Source organism: Macrotis lagotis, chromosome 3, assembly GCF_037893015.1.
Source record: "Macrotis lagotis isolate mMagLag1 chromosome 3, bilby.v1.9.chrom.fasta, whole genome shotgun sequence".
Taxonomy (NCBI): Eukaryota; Metazoa; Chordata; class Mammalia; order Peramelemorphia; family Peramelidae; genus Macrotis; species Macrotis lagotis.
Window position 1 is genome coordinate 274,200,859 of NC_133660.1, and position 15,974 is coordinate 274,216,832.

The 15,974-nt window shown below is 52.5% G+C and overlaps 1 protein-coding gene across 3 annotated transcripts in view; it reads left to right on the forward strand.

Annotated features, from left to right (window-relative positions):
* Positions 1-15,974, forward strand: part of TSPAN4 (tetraspanin 4) — a 68,319-nt gene that overhangs the window by 5,997 nt on the left and 46,348 nt on the right. For 2 of the 3 annotated variants that reach the window (XM_074230769.1, XM_074230768.1), the window contains exon 3: positions 6,828-6,907. In XM_074230769.1, the coding sequence (XP_074086870.1) occupies positions 6,845-6,907 (63 nt within the window). In that variant the 5' untranslated portion in view covers positions 6,828-6,844. Of the gene's footprint in view, positions 1-6,556; positions 6,908-15,974 lie in introns of those variants that run through there. The other variant, XM_074230767.1, reaches the window with a different exon arrangement.

The following is a 15,974-nucleotide window of genomic DNA, read 5'->3' on the forward strand; positions in this document are numbered from 1 at the left end:
GGAGCAAGGTATAGGGTTTGGCCTTGGGGGCTTCTCCCACTCTCTAGTGTGGAACATCTGGGCTCACAGGGTCAGCTAGTTGCACAGCAGAGCCTGCGCATAGGTCTCCATAAGATACATCTCCTTGGTTTCCTACCCAGCTATTCCAGGTGTAGAATTGGGGAGACCACGCAGCATCAGAGTATGCGAATGCCTCTCCTCTCCAAGGAATACACCTAGATGAGAGGCTCCAATGTCAGGGGGCAGAAAGTAGGAGAAGAGTCCGAGCAGCAGAGGCAAATCAACCCGTACCGAGAGAGTGATGGAGCTGGTAAAACCCCATGAGCCCCTGGTGCCAAGAAAAGCCTGGAACAAATCATTGGGGGAGGGGAGCCATGCTCTGAGAAGGAAGTAGCTGCCCCCCTCCAAGGACAAAGCAGAGAACCACAGAATTGCTCCATGAGGGGCTGACCCAGGAAGAAGACAATATGGTGGTGGTTGGGGATCTCCCTGCACAGGGAAATTGAGGTAGCTCTTTGTCAGTTGGATGCCAGAGAACATTGCTGTCTTCCCTGGACACATCCCTAAGAAGACCCAGAGATTTTCCAAGTGTTATGACAACGACTCACATCTGATGATTGACAAAGACGTGGATGATCTGGCCGGAAGGAATCGTGGATTCTTGACAAAGAGCGAGCCTTGGACTGGCAACTCAAGGCTGAAGGGGCCAGGTGGGGTTTGAAGGCCGGAGAGACTCAAGAGAGGGGTAATTTGGCATGTGGACAATGGGGTGAGGAGATGCTGGGAATGGGATTCTAATTTCTGAACCAAAAGTTAAAATGCAGGAATAACAGGATACCGGCCTGGAATGGAATGCACTTGACAAAGGCTGCTAAAAATGTATTTTCCAGGTGTCTTGCAAATTGAATCCAAAGGACTTGAAACTGGAAAGGCCGGGGGGAGGGAGTCAAATTGTCTTTGTGTATTCACCAAGCTGGAGACCGGAGGGAGAGACCCAGCAGTGGGGGATGAAAACCAGTAGGGCCCTCCTGATGTTCACCAAGACAAGACCCAAGAAAGGGACACCGGGGCCTTCGGCAATCTGACACAAGCAAATGCCCAAAGCTTAGGCAACAAGGAAGAGGACCTAGAGGGCAGAGACTAGGGAGGCAGGTTTGATTGCAGAGAGGTCACTGAGGTTTGGTACAATGAACCTCACCATCGGAAAAGGGGGCTCATGCCCCATGCAAAAGAGATTGTGTTTGATAGTGGAGGGAGGACCAGAAGCCACTTTGTCACCAGATTATGTCTTCCCAGACCAGATAGAAAAAAGCAAAACAAGGGACTTGCCTTAGGGGTCATTTCCTTCTTCAGAAGGTAGAGGAACCAGCTGGGGAGGTGGTCTGGATCTGAATCTCAGGAATAGGAACTAGTTTTGGGGTGTGGAAGGAGGTATCTTGTCCTGTAAAAAAAGCAAATTCCAAAGAGTTTGGAGAAAGGGGAGAGAATTCTTTTGGCTGAATTTGATGGGGGAAGAGAGCCCCAGAGGGACAGGAAATCGTGTAGTCAAATTCTAGAAAAAAAATTGAGAAAAAATTGGGAGGAGGAAAGATAGGATTCCTCTGAAGAGACTCATGAGGCTACACAGGGAGCTCCCCCATCAATTCAGAATTTTAAAGCACACAGACAAGGTGAAACAAGATTTATGGGCTGAAAAGAAGTGCTTGGTCCAGTCGTTATAGAAGAATGCCAGGGGAAGGCTGGCTCTCTGAATGAGCTGTGGCCAGCAGGGGAAGTGAAGAACAGCATAGAGACTTAAAAGAGTGAAGAGATAGGCCTGCCTGGTGACAGGGGATGGGACAGGGGGAGGGCACAGCTGCTCCATTTTCTTTTTCCGTTGGCTGCAGAGAATGAGGTCAAGACAAGGAGAACAGAATGAGGGAAAGAAAAATGATTAAGTGGTTCTTTTGGTTCCTACCACATGCTAGGCATTGTGCCAGGGCCAATAAGGAGCCTACACACTAATGGGGGTGGGGGAACTACCAGAAGCTGAAGAGGGTGGTGGTAGTGGGGTGGCATAGGGAGGAGATGCCTCTGTCATGGGGCAGGATGGAAAAGTCCAAAGGAGTACAGTCAGGAGGAAAAGATAAGAAGGCTAGCCTGGACCCTCTCCTCAAATGGAGTCTCTAGGAGGAGCTAGCCTAGGCCCCCTCCTCTGGAGACTATGGGAAGAGCTCTCAACTTTGGTTACCAAATAGAGGGAGGGAGCCAGGGTCCTGAGTAGATGAGCCTTTCAAGGCTAATGGTTTCCTTGCCCTCAGGGAACTTCCATTCTCTCCCGGATACAACACATATATACCATACAAATTCATGGTTCCTATTAAGGGTTGCCTTATCCCCACAGCTATGAGACAGAGACAAAAACCTTGGCCAGGCATTGGGTGGGGGGAGCACACAGAGGGAGAGGAATCAGGAGATTCCTCAGGTCTCAAGGAAGAGGTGGCCTTGTGTGGAGACGGGAGAGCCCAGGCCCGCTTTTCTTACTCCCAGGACCACTAGCAGGGCCTGGGAGCGGTGCACCCTAAGCCCTCAGTTACCCTTGACTGCTCCTTGTGGGCAGGAGGGAGGGGGAGGCCAGAATGCCCTTGGGGGGTCAGAGAGCTAGAGGGGAGCCGCCGAGGACTGGCAGTGGCCAAGGTTCAGGGGACAACTTGGCCTCTGTCCTGCCTGGGACTCTGCCAGCCTCCCTCTTCCTAAGCTCTCAGCCATGTCATACCCTCTGCCAGCCTTGTGCCTCCTGCTTCTGCTCATCACTCATATGACCCCACTGCCTCCTGGGGAACCTCCCACCAAGCCCTGCCTAGAGAAGACAGGGACAGCTCCCTGGGAGCTCTGGGCTGGAGGGGAGCTGAAAACTGAGGGCTACTAGGGACATGTGGGCAGAGAGAGGGAGACAAGGGGCACTGCAGACCTAGGGGCAGATGAATGGAGAGCAGGACAGACACAAGGACAGCTGGACAGAGGCAAAACTGACTTGCAGGCCAGCCACCAGGGTTGGAGAATAGAGCCTGGTGTGGTCTGCAGCCCAGCCTGAGGGGTATATTTGAGGGATGGATGCCTTCTTAGCATCTATTAGCATCTAGTAAATGGAGCGGGTCCTCTGGGGTCTGCCAGAGGGCAGAACCATGGAATTAGGAGTGAGAGGAGGAAAGAGGGGGGTCTGGCCCGGCCCTACGGGCCTGGCCAGCCTTGTTCCTGAACTCTGTGCTCCGATGAGTAAGGTTTGCAGGGAGCCAGGTGCTGCATTCTTCCTACTGTGTGGCACTTGTGGAGGACCGCAGCCAATGGAGAGCTGACCTCCTAAGTGCTTTTTTACAGAGATGATCTCATTTATAGGTGAGGAAACTGAGGCACGCAGAGTTCAAGTGACTTGTCCAGAGTCACGCCGCTAGCAAACGAGTCTGGATTTGAACTTGGGTCTTCCCGATTGCAGACCCAGAACTCTAACCCCCCCATGCCACACTAACTACCTCTAATTACTTAACAGTGGTGTGAAAGTCTTCCTAGACCTGTGTGTTTGGAAAAGGAGGCAGGAGGTGCAAAACACGAGGGAAAGCCAAAAACTGGCCCTGGGTATCATGGGAGAGCAGGGGGCTTCCTCTCTGGATGGGACCGTTAGTGGGAGCTGAGGAACAGCGCAGTGGGATAGGCCGTGGAGGGTCTGGGGGGGGCAGTCCAAGTGCTGCCATCTTGGGTTTCCACCAGGTGGCTGTGCAGCTGCTGGGAGCATCTGTGCCTGGGGGCATCCACCCCGGTCCCAAGCCAGGTGCCCACCACCCTCTGGGCCCAGCTGGGGCTGGAGAGGAGGGAGTCCATGGCTAATTGTCTCTCCTGTTTCTGTCCCATTTAATTTTCTCTCTCTACAAGCTCAGTAAAGGATGTTCCCAAGGGTGTCAGAAGAGAACGAAGCAACCGTTTCCTTTCCCTTAGGCAGGCAGGCTCTCCTGACACACACACACACACACACACACACACACAGATGTAGACACCCAAGACATACACAGACACATGCATAGACTCTCATACAGAAATACACATAGATATAAGACATAAACACACACAGAAACACAGATGACACACAGACACAGAGGTACAACACACATAACCCCCCCCCATGCAAATTCTCAGTTCTTTTTTTTTTGTTTTTAGGTTTTTGCAATGGGGTTAAGTGGCTTGCCCAAGGCCACACAACTAGGTAATTATCAAGTGTCTGAGACCGGATTTGAACCCAGGTACTCCTGACTCCAGGGCTGGTGCTCTATCCACTGCACCACCTAGCTGCCCCCAAATTCTCAGTTCTGCTTCTGCCTGGGGCGCACACCCAAAGATAGCCACCCATGTGAAGCTGACCTAATAGCTTGGGGCCCCTACTCCCAGAGTGTTGGGGTGTGTCAGCATCCTTCATCCTCCCTCACCCCCAATGCAGTCAGCTGGCCTCAGCCTCCACCAGGAATGGAATGGGATCTTGTTGTCCAGTCATTTCAGTTGAGTTCACACTCCTGACCCCATGTGATGTCATGAGATACTGGAATGGTTTGCCAATTCCTTCTCCAGCCCATTTTATAGATGAAGAAACTGAGGCTATCAGGGTGAAGTGACTTAGCTAGGGTCACATAGCTAATAAGTGTCCCAGACATGAACTCAGGAACATGAGTCTTCCTGATGCCGGGAATGGAATAGATTCTGTCAGCTGAGAGGGACCTTAGGGGTCATCTTGACTAACTTCCTTTATTTTACTGAAGGTAAACTGAGGCCCGCCTAGAGAGGGGGAAAGGACCTGCCCAAGATCAGGCAGTGATTTGGAGGATCAGAAGGGACTAGAATATCCCTCCTGGCCATGGGGGTGCCCTGACACTGGGGATGTGGCAGGGCCTACCCTGTGGACTCCGGGGAGCCCGGCTTTCAGGGAGAGCAGCTGTGTTCACCCTAGAACAGTGGGGGCAAGGAGGCCGGAGGAGCTGGAGCCCATCGGTTGGGGGTGGGGCAGGAAGGGCTTTGGGTGGAGTTCTCGGCTCGGCCACCAGGCGTCAGCAGAGGGCCAGGATCTGGGTGGGCTGCTGTTGTGCTTACTAAGGGTGTCCTCGCTGGGGGGGGAATGGGGGGCACAGGAGGTGGGTGCCCCCTCATAGCGCCCAAGGGCTGACCCTCCCCCCTGGTCCGACCCCAGCCCGACTGACATATGGCGGGGTGGCGGTGGGGGTGGAGATTGGGAAGGGGAGGGCAGGGCAGAGGATGTGGGCAGAGGGTGGCGTGCCTCCCCCAGACCTCCTGGTTACTGAAGAGAGGGTGCGCGCGCGTGTGTGTATGTGTGTGTATGTGTGCGTGTGCATGTGTGTGCGCGTGTATGTGTGTGCATGTGTGCGTGTGTGTGCGTGTGTGTGTGTGCGCTGTTCCGGTGGGGGGTCGGGGGGGGAGTTGACCCGATTTCCTTTCGGTGACCCACTTGCTCCCCGGGGCGCGTGTTCTCTGCAGCCTCAGGTGCCACTTTTCTCCTCCTGACCTCACACCTAGCCCCCCCCCCACTTCCTGGAGCTCCTGGAGCCGGGGGGCAGGTGGCTGTCCGAGCTCCTCTCCCCTGCCCAAGCAGGCCACTGCCAGCTGAGGGCCCGGGGCTATGGGACAGGTCCTCACTCTCTTCCCCTTCCCCAGGCAGGGGGTCTGGCCCAGGGACCCGTCCTCCGGGACATCCTGCCCAGTTCAGACCCGGGGGCCTGATCTGGCAGCCCCCCCCCCCCCGGTCCGCTCCCTGGATGGCCAGGGCTGGCCAGCTGCTCCCCTCCGAGGCCCCCGCTTCTCCCTAAGGTCCCCCCTGGACTTTCACCCCCACGTTTGCGCCCTCCTCTGCTCCCCCCGGCTCCTGAAGGCGTCTGGACCTCGGGGGAGGGAGGCTCGGAGGGCGCCGGGCTCGGGACCCCCGCCTCCTTTCCTCGTGCAGCCCCAGGCCTGGGCTTGGGGACCCCCCTCCCCTTCCCGGGAGTCCCCCCGAACCCCGGCATCGCCGACAGGTTTCCCACCTGGCTCGCCGAGGGGGGCGGGGGGGAGTAGGGTCCCAGATCCCGCTCGGGCCGGGCTCCCGGAGGCTGAGGGGAGGGGCGCGGGGGGCGGGGGGCGCGGGGCGGGGGGGCGGGCCGCGGGCCCGGATTGGCTGCGCCGGGCGGGCGGGAGCCGGCGAGAGGGCGAGTGCCCAGGCCGCAGTGTGCGCCGGGGAGCCGCCGGGAGGGTGGTCGTGGCGGGGGGCTCCGGGGCTCGGCCGGCCGCGGGCATGGGCCAGGCCCGGGGGAGCCGGGCGCGGGGGGCCGCGCCGGCCTAGCAGGGGGTGGCAAGCACAGCCCGGGGCGCGGCGGGGGGGGAGGAGGAGGAGGAGGAGGAGGAGGAGAGGAAGAGCAAGAGGGGAGGAGGAGGAGGAGAGGACGAGGAGGACGAGGAGGAGGAGAGGAAGGCGCGGGCCGGGCCGGCCGGCGGGCCGAGGCCGCCCTTGAGCAGCGGCGGCGCCCGGGGAGGCCTGGCCGGGGCCGCCATGCGCAGGTCCAGCACGGACGAGTCCACCTACCACCGGAGCCCGTCCCTGGACAGCAAGGACGCGGGCTTCGCGCCGGGCGCCTTCCGCCGCCCCAGCGGCCTCTGCGGGGCCGGGCCCGGCACGGGCGCGGGGGGCCGGCACGGCGGCTCCTCCCCCTTCGGCTGCCGCGGGCCCCCGGGCCCCAAGGCCTCCCAGGCCAAGTACACGTCCCCCAAGGGCAACAAGTACGTGGTCTTTTACCTGGACCTCTCCTTCATCTTCCTCCTAGAGCTGCGGCGCTGCGGCATGGCGCACACCTGCCTCCAGGGCGTCAAGTACCTCATGTTCCTCTTCAACCTTCTTTTCTGGGTAAGTGCTGGCGGCGGCCAGGGGAGCCGGGGGTGCTCCAGCCTCTGCTCTCGTGTGGGGCCCAACTCGGGAGCCCCCGAGCCCCCCCCCAGGGACCCAGGGTCTCAACCCCCTTTTGCAGATCTGCATGCCAGGGAATCGGTGGGCTTCCCTCAGCCAGGTGGCGATGGATGGCCAAGGGGCAGGGCACCTGGTGAAAAGAGACCAATTGGAAGGGTTGGCTGACCCACTGGGTGCCACTTCCGCCTGGTAGTAACTTTGTCCACAGGCTGCTTAACTGTTAGGAATGAGGAATGAGGGTGAGGAAGTCTCACAGAGGTGATGCCCTGTCAGTGGCAGCCTTTGCCAGGAGGATGGGCAGAGAACCCATGCTTGGGACTGGCTGGGTAGTGGCTGTCATGTGTTCAGAGCATCCTAATTGGGTTGGGGGGCTGCCCTAGTCTGGTAGAGTCTTCGTCATGGACCTCTGTAGGCTCCTCAGAAGGGAACTTGGAAGGACTGAGGCTGAGGTGATATCCTGGACTGGGTGGACAGAATGGGCTTTGGGGTGGAGGGAGGAAGCTGAGTCTGGGCCCTATCCAGTAGCTACAGGGAGCCTTGGCCACAAGGTCCGGAGTTGGCTCATTGGTTTGGTGGTCCCCAGTGAATTTCTCAGGTCACTTCCTCCCCTGGATGATTTGGGAACATTTCTGATGCTGTCTCCTCCCTAGACCACTCTGAACAGGAGTGTGGGTTCCTCCTGGGGTCTGTGAGAGGAGTGATTTGATCTTCAGCCCCCCCTCCTTGCTTGCCCCTGCATTTGTGGCCACCCCAAGCTCTGACAGAGGAGCGAGTGCCCAGGATCCCAGGTCCTAGACAAGGACCAACTTTGACCAAATCATAAAGACCCTAGCCCCAGAGACATCTGAAGATATCAAGACAGGACTTTGAGACACTCTAGCTTTTACAGATAAGGGGAAATTGAGACCCAAAGAGGAAGGGACTTGCTGAAGGCAGGGACGAAGACCCAGGTGTCCCAAGACCTGCTCCATTCCATTCACTACACAGTCCAGCCTGGTTTCTGCTTCTGAATAACTAAGTTTAGGATCTGAAAGCCAAGGAAAGTGGGAATGATGACCCTCCTCTGGAAACCTTGGGAAGGCTGGAAGTTCCACTTCTCTACAGACACTCAGAAGGGAGGGATTGATGTGATGGATAGAGTGGTGGGCATGAAGTCAGGAAGATCTGAGTTCAGATTTTGCCTCTGATCTTTATTTAGCTATGCGACTTTGGGTGAGACACCCTGTTTTCTCTTCTTTAAATGGAAGGATTTTGACTTAGATGATCTTTGAGGTCCCAAGCAGCTCCAAAGCTCTGGTCTTCTGATCATGGGCTGAGGTGGGTCAGGGCAGGTGAGAGCTGCTGCCTCCATCCAACCACCTGCACTGTTCATAAGGCTTTGTCTACCCTTTCGTCTTTGACGACAACAACTTGGTGCCTGTGTGAGGTGTTGATGAGGACTCCTGGGTGGCACTGCCAAGAAGGGGAAGCTGGGAGCCACCCGGGGCTGGTGGAAATGAATGCTGGTGTTCCCATTGGGAACCATGGTCCTCTGGAGCCCAGCTCATTTCACCTCGCGGCAACGTGAATGATTGTCACATGAGCGGAGAGGTGGCAACAGTCTGTCAAACCTCAACCCCACCACCCTAAGCCTACAGCTGAGGAGTTGTAGGGAGGGGTCCCCAGGACAGTGCCTAGACTCTCTGCCAGAGCTGCTTTTTCACTTCCAGATTTCCAGCCCTTTCTCCTGAGGATGGCCTAGGCTGCTCAAAAACTCAGATTTGGATTCTCTGACCTGAGGGTCAGTTGGCTGAGCCTTTGGGGTTTCCTTGGGGTTCCCTGGACAAGCTCATTAGTCAAGGGTGGGGAAGGGTGGCCCAGCCTCTGCCCATGGGCCCTTGGAGCCTTCCTTCCCGGGGGAGATATCTGACTGGTCTTGGTCTGCCAGGGCTCAGCCAGGTAACATTTTCTGTTAGTTAAGTACTTAACAATAATTGTCTCACCCCTGGGGAGGAGGTGCTATTATATTAAAGCTGAGGAAACTAAGGCAGACAGGGGAAGGGATGAGCTCATCTTAGTCTTACAACTAGGAAGTGTCTGAGACTGAATTTGAACTCGGGTCTTCCCAACTCGATGCTAAGCAGTTGATCCACTGTGCTATCCAGTTGGCCCATGGTGAGGTATCAGGAAGTTCAGGGGCAGCAGTCTGTGTGTCTGTGTGTTTTGTGTGTATCTGTGTGTAGTGTGCAGTGTGTGTCTCTGTGTTGTGTATGTCTCTGTTGGGTTATGTCTCTGTGTTATATGTATCCACGTGTGTCTGTGTGTGGTGTATGTCTGTGTTGTGGGTGTGTCTGTGCATTGTGTGTGTGCGCGTGTGTATCTGGGGTCTGTGTGTGTGTGTGTGTGTGTGTGTGTGTTCCTGCAGAATTGAGAGCCTCTGTAGGCTGCTGGCCATGGTGCTGACCCAGTGCTGGCTCTTCTGCTTCGACTTGGGAACTGCACTGATTGTGGGGAGGACCAAAGTGAACCCTGACGGCTTGGGTAGGAGGGAGGGCAGGATTGTGGGACGTGCCTGTCTAGGGAAGGGAAGCTCAGATTCAGGATGGCGTTTGTGGAACTTCTTTCTGAACCTTTCCTTCCCCATTCCTCTGGTACCCAGGCTTGGAAGCACACTGTTGGGTGCTACCCTTGCTGATGCCAGGCTGGGGTTCAGGCCACAAGGGCAGGAAGCATAGATGCTAAGGTTGGCCTGGTCAGTGTGAGGCTGCACTGGGCCTGAGGCGAAGGAAATGGTTATTGTGCTTGTGACCTTAGTCCTTTCTCTCTTTGCCCCCATGAGCCGGGAATGCTGACAACACTGACTGCCAGTGGGCAGGTGGGAGCCTGGCTTCTGGATGGCTTGTCTCTCTTTCCACTTCACTGGACAGCAAAGGGGAATGCGATGGCCTGCCCCTGACAGGTGGCTGTTTTCTGAAGGGGATCCATCCTGTGTGCCCGCCTGTGCAAGCAGGTCTCTCTGAGGCTGGTGCTCTCTCTGTGTCTCTTTTCCTCTCTGTCTTTTTGAGTCTCAGTGTGCCTTTGCCCTTCATAGTGACTTGTCTCAGAGCCCCAAGTGCCAGCAGCAGGTGCCTCTCTGGTATAGGGTGGGGAGGGAGGAGAAGAGATAGATGAGTTCTGTTCCTGCAGATTCATGGTGACTCAGAATGTTGGGGGGCAGTGGGCAGGATTTGAAGATACCTGAGGCGACTTGACTTAGGAAACTATAATCAGGAGGATACAAGGGGCAAGGCAGGAAGTGTTTAGTTGGGAAGATGCCTTCTCTAACTGCTAATGTGTCTGGCAGGAAGGAGGACAGTGTTGAGGTCTGGAAGGCTTCAGGGTCAAGGAAGGTTTAATTGGACCCAGGGGAGCTCATACCTTTTGGAGCCACTGAGAAGAGTAGCTGGACTTTTTTAGTTAGAAGAAGGACCCCCCCCCCATCCCCAGGCTCTGGCAGACTGGGGGCCTCTGATCCCGAAAAGTCATTAAAACAAATGAATCTCTGGAATTAACAGCCTGCCTCATTGCCTCTGGCCTTACCTCTACTAACAGGTTTTGACAAGTAATTATGCAGGCAGCCAGCCTTGCCTAATGGGGGAAGGGTGGAGAGGAACGAGCAGCTGGTGCCCCCCCTCAGTGGTCTAGGGGGAGCCCTTTTTATCCTAGCCTGGCCCCACCCTAGTCCCTCACCCCTGTCATCCTCCAGGGTCCCTATTGCTTCCCCTGAATCATTCCAGGTGACCTGGGGGGTTGTGGTTCAGTTTGACCCCCCTTTGGCACTAGTACCCCCTGTGCTCTCTCCTTATCTTTTGGCATTTGACCTCCTTGAGGTGGGATGGACTGGGAGCCAGGAATTTCCTGTGCACCCTCCGGCGAATCTGGTCCTGACCCTTTCTAGCTGGGGAACCGTGCTTAAGTCTCTCTGTCTCTCATCTGAAAAGTGAGGCTGGGCTCCTCACAGGCCTCCCCTCACCGCCCCACTCTGTGCAGAGAAACCTTCTAAGGCTCTATGTATTAGCAGGAGCCAGAGAAGTCATTTTGAGTGCCCAGCCTCCCTGGCTTCCACGATGGTCTTGTCTATCTTGGGAGTGGTGAAGCCTAGAGGGATGTCAGCATCTGTGTTACACACTTCAGTCACTACCCACAGTGCCCGTCCTGGGTCCCTCTTGGAGGGGCTCTCGTGAGAGAGTTGGGCTGGCCTTCTTTGGCCACACTGACCCCAGTGAGGTGCTGGAAGCTTCCATCCCAAAGGTTAGGGTTATCCTCTTCTAATCCTGTTTGGGGTTCCTAGGAGGCATGATAGATAGACTGCCCTCAGATCCTTATGAGTTGTATAACCCCAGACAAGTCACTTCACCTCTGCTTGCCACAGCTTCCTCACTTGTAGATTGAACATCATAAAAGCATTATCTCCCAGGAGGATCAAATGAGAATAATTAAAAACCTTTAGTAAGGCATGGTGCTCATTTCCTTCTTTCTCTCCTTCAGAGACTTTGGTCACTTAGGCTCTACTTAAAACAAACAAGCTTGCTTCGCTTTCACTTCAGTTCCGCAGACATTTATTAGGCACCTACTGTGTGAAGTTGTTCTCTCTGGGCATCTACCTCTGATCCTGAGCCCTTGGGATGTGATGCCTTTGGGCCTCCCCCACCTCTCTTTCCTCATATTGGAGCTGGGGAATCTGCAGAGGGGAGCTCATGGAGGGTGCCCAGAGTCAGAGCCGACAGACCTGGGAGGGGGGGAGGAGTGTTTGGTCAAAGGAGTGGAAGAGATGTGGGAGCTTAATTGGCTTACACCAATGGCCTGAGTCCTGTTGGGTCCCTCTGACAGCAGTTGTGGCTCCAAAAGAACCTGCATACTTGTGAAGGCTGGGGCTACTGCCATCCCGGCTAAGCTCTGCACATACCAAGGGGTTCTCTATGGTCCCAGAAACCTGGGGGGAATCAGGGGTGCCTGCCCTGGCTTGACTTCTGTCTAGCTAGGTGTTATAAATGGCTCAGGACTACATAATCCAGAATGATTAAAATGGTTTTTTATTAAGTTATCTTAAACGGCACACCTCTCAAGGTGGGAGAGAGGGGTGAGGAATGCCAGAAATGGAAGGTCTTTTATGCAGATTGAAAGGCTCTATTCCCCTTCATGCCAGTCCTAGGCGAGGATCACAATCTAATATATACATTGGTGCCATACGTTTTCCCCTCCCTAGTTGTTACACTAATGATCTAGAACAGCGAGATGTCCTTGAGCATGAGCAAAGCAGAAGGTCGAGACCCATCTTAGAAATCTCAGTTTTTGATCAAATTGAGTCTTTTGACTGTTACTCCTTCCCCTAGGCAGAGCCCAGTCTTTGTAATGGAAACAATTCTCCCTTCACATTCTTGTGGAACCCAAACACCCACATATTCCTCACATAGGTGGCTCAAGACAAATCCTTTGTAACTCAGCTTCCCCATTTGTAAAATCAGTGGTTTGGATGAGGAGCCTGAAGACCCAGATTTGAAGCTTGGCTCTGCCATTTGGTGGTAGGGGTTGAATCCCTTTCCCCTCTACCCCTCAGTTTCCTTCTTTGTAAAAGGAGGGGACTGAATTTGACATCTCTCAGCTCCTTTGATGTTCTGATGCTTGACTTTTTTATGATTTTCTTAAGATGGAGCACATCCCCCACCCAGGCTGGAGATATTGGAGCTCCTCTGCTTTCTAAGGCCTTAGCTTTCCAAGCTGACCGGTGACCTAGGGGTCAGGTACAAGGTCAACTGTACCAGACCTTCTCTCTCCTGATGCCCTCATCAGCTCTAGGCAAAGGGCTCTTTAATCTCTGAATCCTACCAGGTTTTCTGAGCCTGGACCTGGCCTAGCTCCTGGTCATCTCCATCTGGACAGCCTTAGCATAGCCATAATGGGGTAAGCATCCATGTCCTTCTGCTCACCCAGGTTTGTAACCTTGGAGTCATCCTCAGCTCCTCCCTCTCACCCCACGTATTTAATCTCTTGCCAGATTTTATTGGTTTTCCCCCCCTGCTCTTATCCCCTTCCCCCTTCTCCCAACCCCCATCCCTCCATCTGTCTTTCTCTCCGCTCATGCAGCCATTGCTCTGGCTTCGGCCATCATCACCTTCTCAACTGAATCACATTGGTGGTCTCCTCATCAATTTCTGCCTCATTTCTTCCCTTCGGCTTCTCTGAGCACGGCTGCCAAAGTGACCTTCCCAAAGCAGAGGGCTGGCCACGATGCTCGCCTTTTGGAAAAACTTGCATGACTTCTTATTTCTTCCAGGAAAAAATTACATACCCTCCAACTTGCAATTTTAAAACATTTTAAATATCCCTTTCCGAACTGACAAACACCAACCATCACGGACATTTCCCCGTCCAAGGAGGAGCAGAAAAGAGGACTGCGGATGAGTCTGTGAATCTCCCCTATGTCCGACGTAGTTGATTTAAAAAATTGTTTCTGATTTACTGTGGTAGCTCCAATGTTCCCGACTTGCCTGTGTCCTGTTATCTGGAGTGCCTTCTGCTCTCTTCTGTATGCATTTAAATGATTCATTGAAAGAACATTCTGCTCTTTTCTCCCTTTTGAGAGTATCACTCTCATTGCTCCTTCCTATATAAAGCTTTCTTGTCACAAAGTGGTATAGCTACCCAAACAAGCTGCATCGGCCATGTCTAAGCACGCCTGTCGCATTCTGCCCTCATGGTTCACCACCTCTCTGCCAAGAGGAGATTAGTGTGCTGTGTTCTTGGCCTTCTGGAGACGGGACTGGTCATGGCTTCTTAACCCATTATTTTCCTTTCCAGTGTTATCTTCAACCTGAAATTGTTCTTCTGGTGCTCCTCCCTTCACTCTGCCTCAGTTCAAAGACATCCTCATTTCCTCATTTCTTAGGAAACATTCACTTACCATAAGGTGTTTAGCCATTCCCTGATTGTTGGACAACCCTTGGCAGCCAGTTCTTTGCTATCACAAAAATGTTGCTGTCCATATTTTTATACAAGTGGGTCTCTTTCCTTCAGCTTTTCATCTCTTGGGGCGCAAGCTTAGTGTGCTATGATTAGGGTCCACATAGTTTAATGACTTTGAAGATTAGTTCACACTAAGATTAGTAAACACTTTGAAACTGAGTGGTTGGACCAGCCCACAACCCCTCCAATAATCAACATTTTCCATTTTCTTTTGGTCTTCTTTGCTACTAAGCATGTCATTTGAGTTATTAAAGCTTTAAATAGCACTAAAACTTTTGGAATATCCTTTTAGAAAGTTCATATCAATTCTCCCTATTTTTTGATATCACACCTTTAGCAGAATTTTTCTGCAAAGATTTTTTTCTTAATTAACTGTTCCCTTTCTAACTAATTGTATAAATTTTGTTTGTGCAAAATCTTTAAATTTTGTGTAACCAAAATTGTGCATTTCATCTGCCTCAGTCCTCTCTGTCTCTTTGTCAGTCAAAGGCTCTTTCTATAGGCATAGTTTACAGAGCATACCTCATTCTTTGTTCCTCTAATTTGTTTGGGAGACTGTCTTTTCTAGCTAGATGATCCATCCCTGGAGCAATTATTGTAGAATGTAGCATGAGATGTTGGTCAATGCCTAATTTTTACCAGACCAGGCCCAGCAGTTTTCATTGAATGGCGAGACTTTATTGCAGTAAATTTGATTCCTTGGGCTTACTAACCACTAGGCTACTATGTGTGCTAACCTCTGAGTCTTGTGTGTCTAATCTCTTCCACTGATCCTTTTTTCCTATGTCTTAAGTAACACCGATATTGAGGATTCTTGCTTTGTAGTTTAGAACAGTAGCTACTGATTCCCCCACCCCACTTCTTTGCCACTTTTTTCAATTATTTTCCTTTCCTTACTATTTGACCTTGAGATGAATTTTGTTCTTTCCCCCTGATTTTGTAAAGCAACCCATTTGGTACAGGCTACTTTCACACCTTAACTGGTATGACAGTGAGTCTGTGAATTCATTTAGGTGGTACTGTCGTTTTTATTACATTTGTGTGGCTTACCTAGGAGCGATGAATAGCTCTCCAGGTATTCAGCTCTACATTCCTGTAACGAGTACTTGTAGCTGTATTCATACAATTTCTGTATGTGTCTTAGTCATTAAACTTTAACATTTTTAGTTCATTTGGTAGTTATTTTGAATGGAATTTCTTTTTCTATCTCTTCCTGCTGGGTTTTGTTGGTGATGATTTGTGTGTTTGTTTTCTATCCTGTTATTTTGCTGAAATTATTGTTTTAATTAACTTCCAGTTGAATCACTAAGGTTTTTTGAATAGACCATCCTATCATCCCCTGGAGGAATGATCTTGTTTTCTCCTGGGCTCTGCTTGCTCCTTTGATTCCCTTTTATTGTCTTAGTGAGCTTTCCTAGAACCTCTGCCAAATGATACCAGGGACGGTGGGCATCTCGTTACCCCTGAGCTGACTGGAAAAGTCTCCTTCATTGTTCCAATACAGATGTTACTGATGCTTTGTTTTAGATAAATAAGAAAAAGTCCATTTATTCCTGTACTTTTTAAAAAACATTTTTATTTAACAAATGGATATTTTATTTGTCAAAAATGTATATTGTATTTCCATGTCTATTGATATAATGATGTGATTTTTTCTTCTTTTAATTAATACAGTCTGTTCTGTTTGATGAGCCTAAGAATTGAAGTTGTCTCCCCCCCCCCCCCCCATCCATCACAAGCCCTCCCTGGTGTGTGGCTCACTGGATTATAGATTGGGCATTATTCTCTTCTTTCCAGTGTGCTAATGTTATGGGCACATGACACTGTTCTCCCATAGCATGTGAACTCCTTCACTTCCCCCAGTGCCTAGCTCAAAGCCATGTACCCAGGAGGAAATTCATAAATTCTTATGGGATTGGGCCAGGCCAGGATTGGATTGGTGAATATATGGAAGTGGGAGTGTGTTTGCAGGGCAGTGCATGAGTGTGATGTGAACGTGTGTGTCCACGGGGCTGCATGGGTGCCT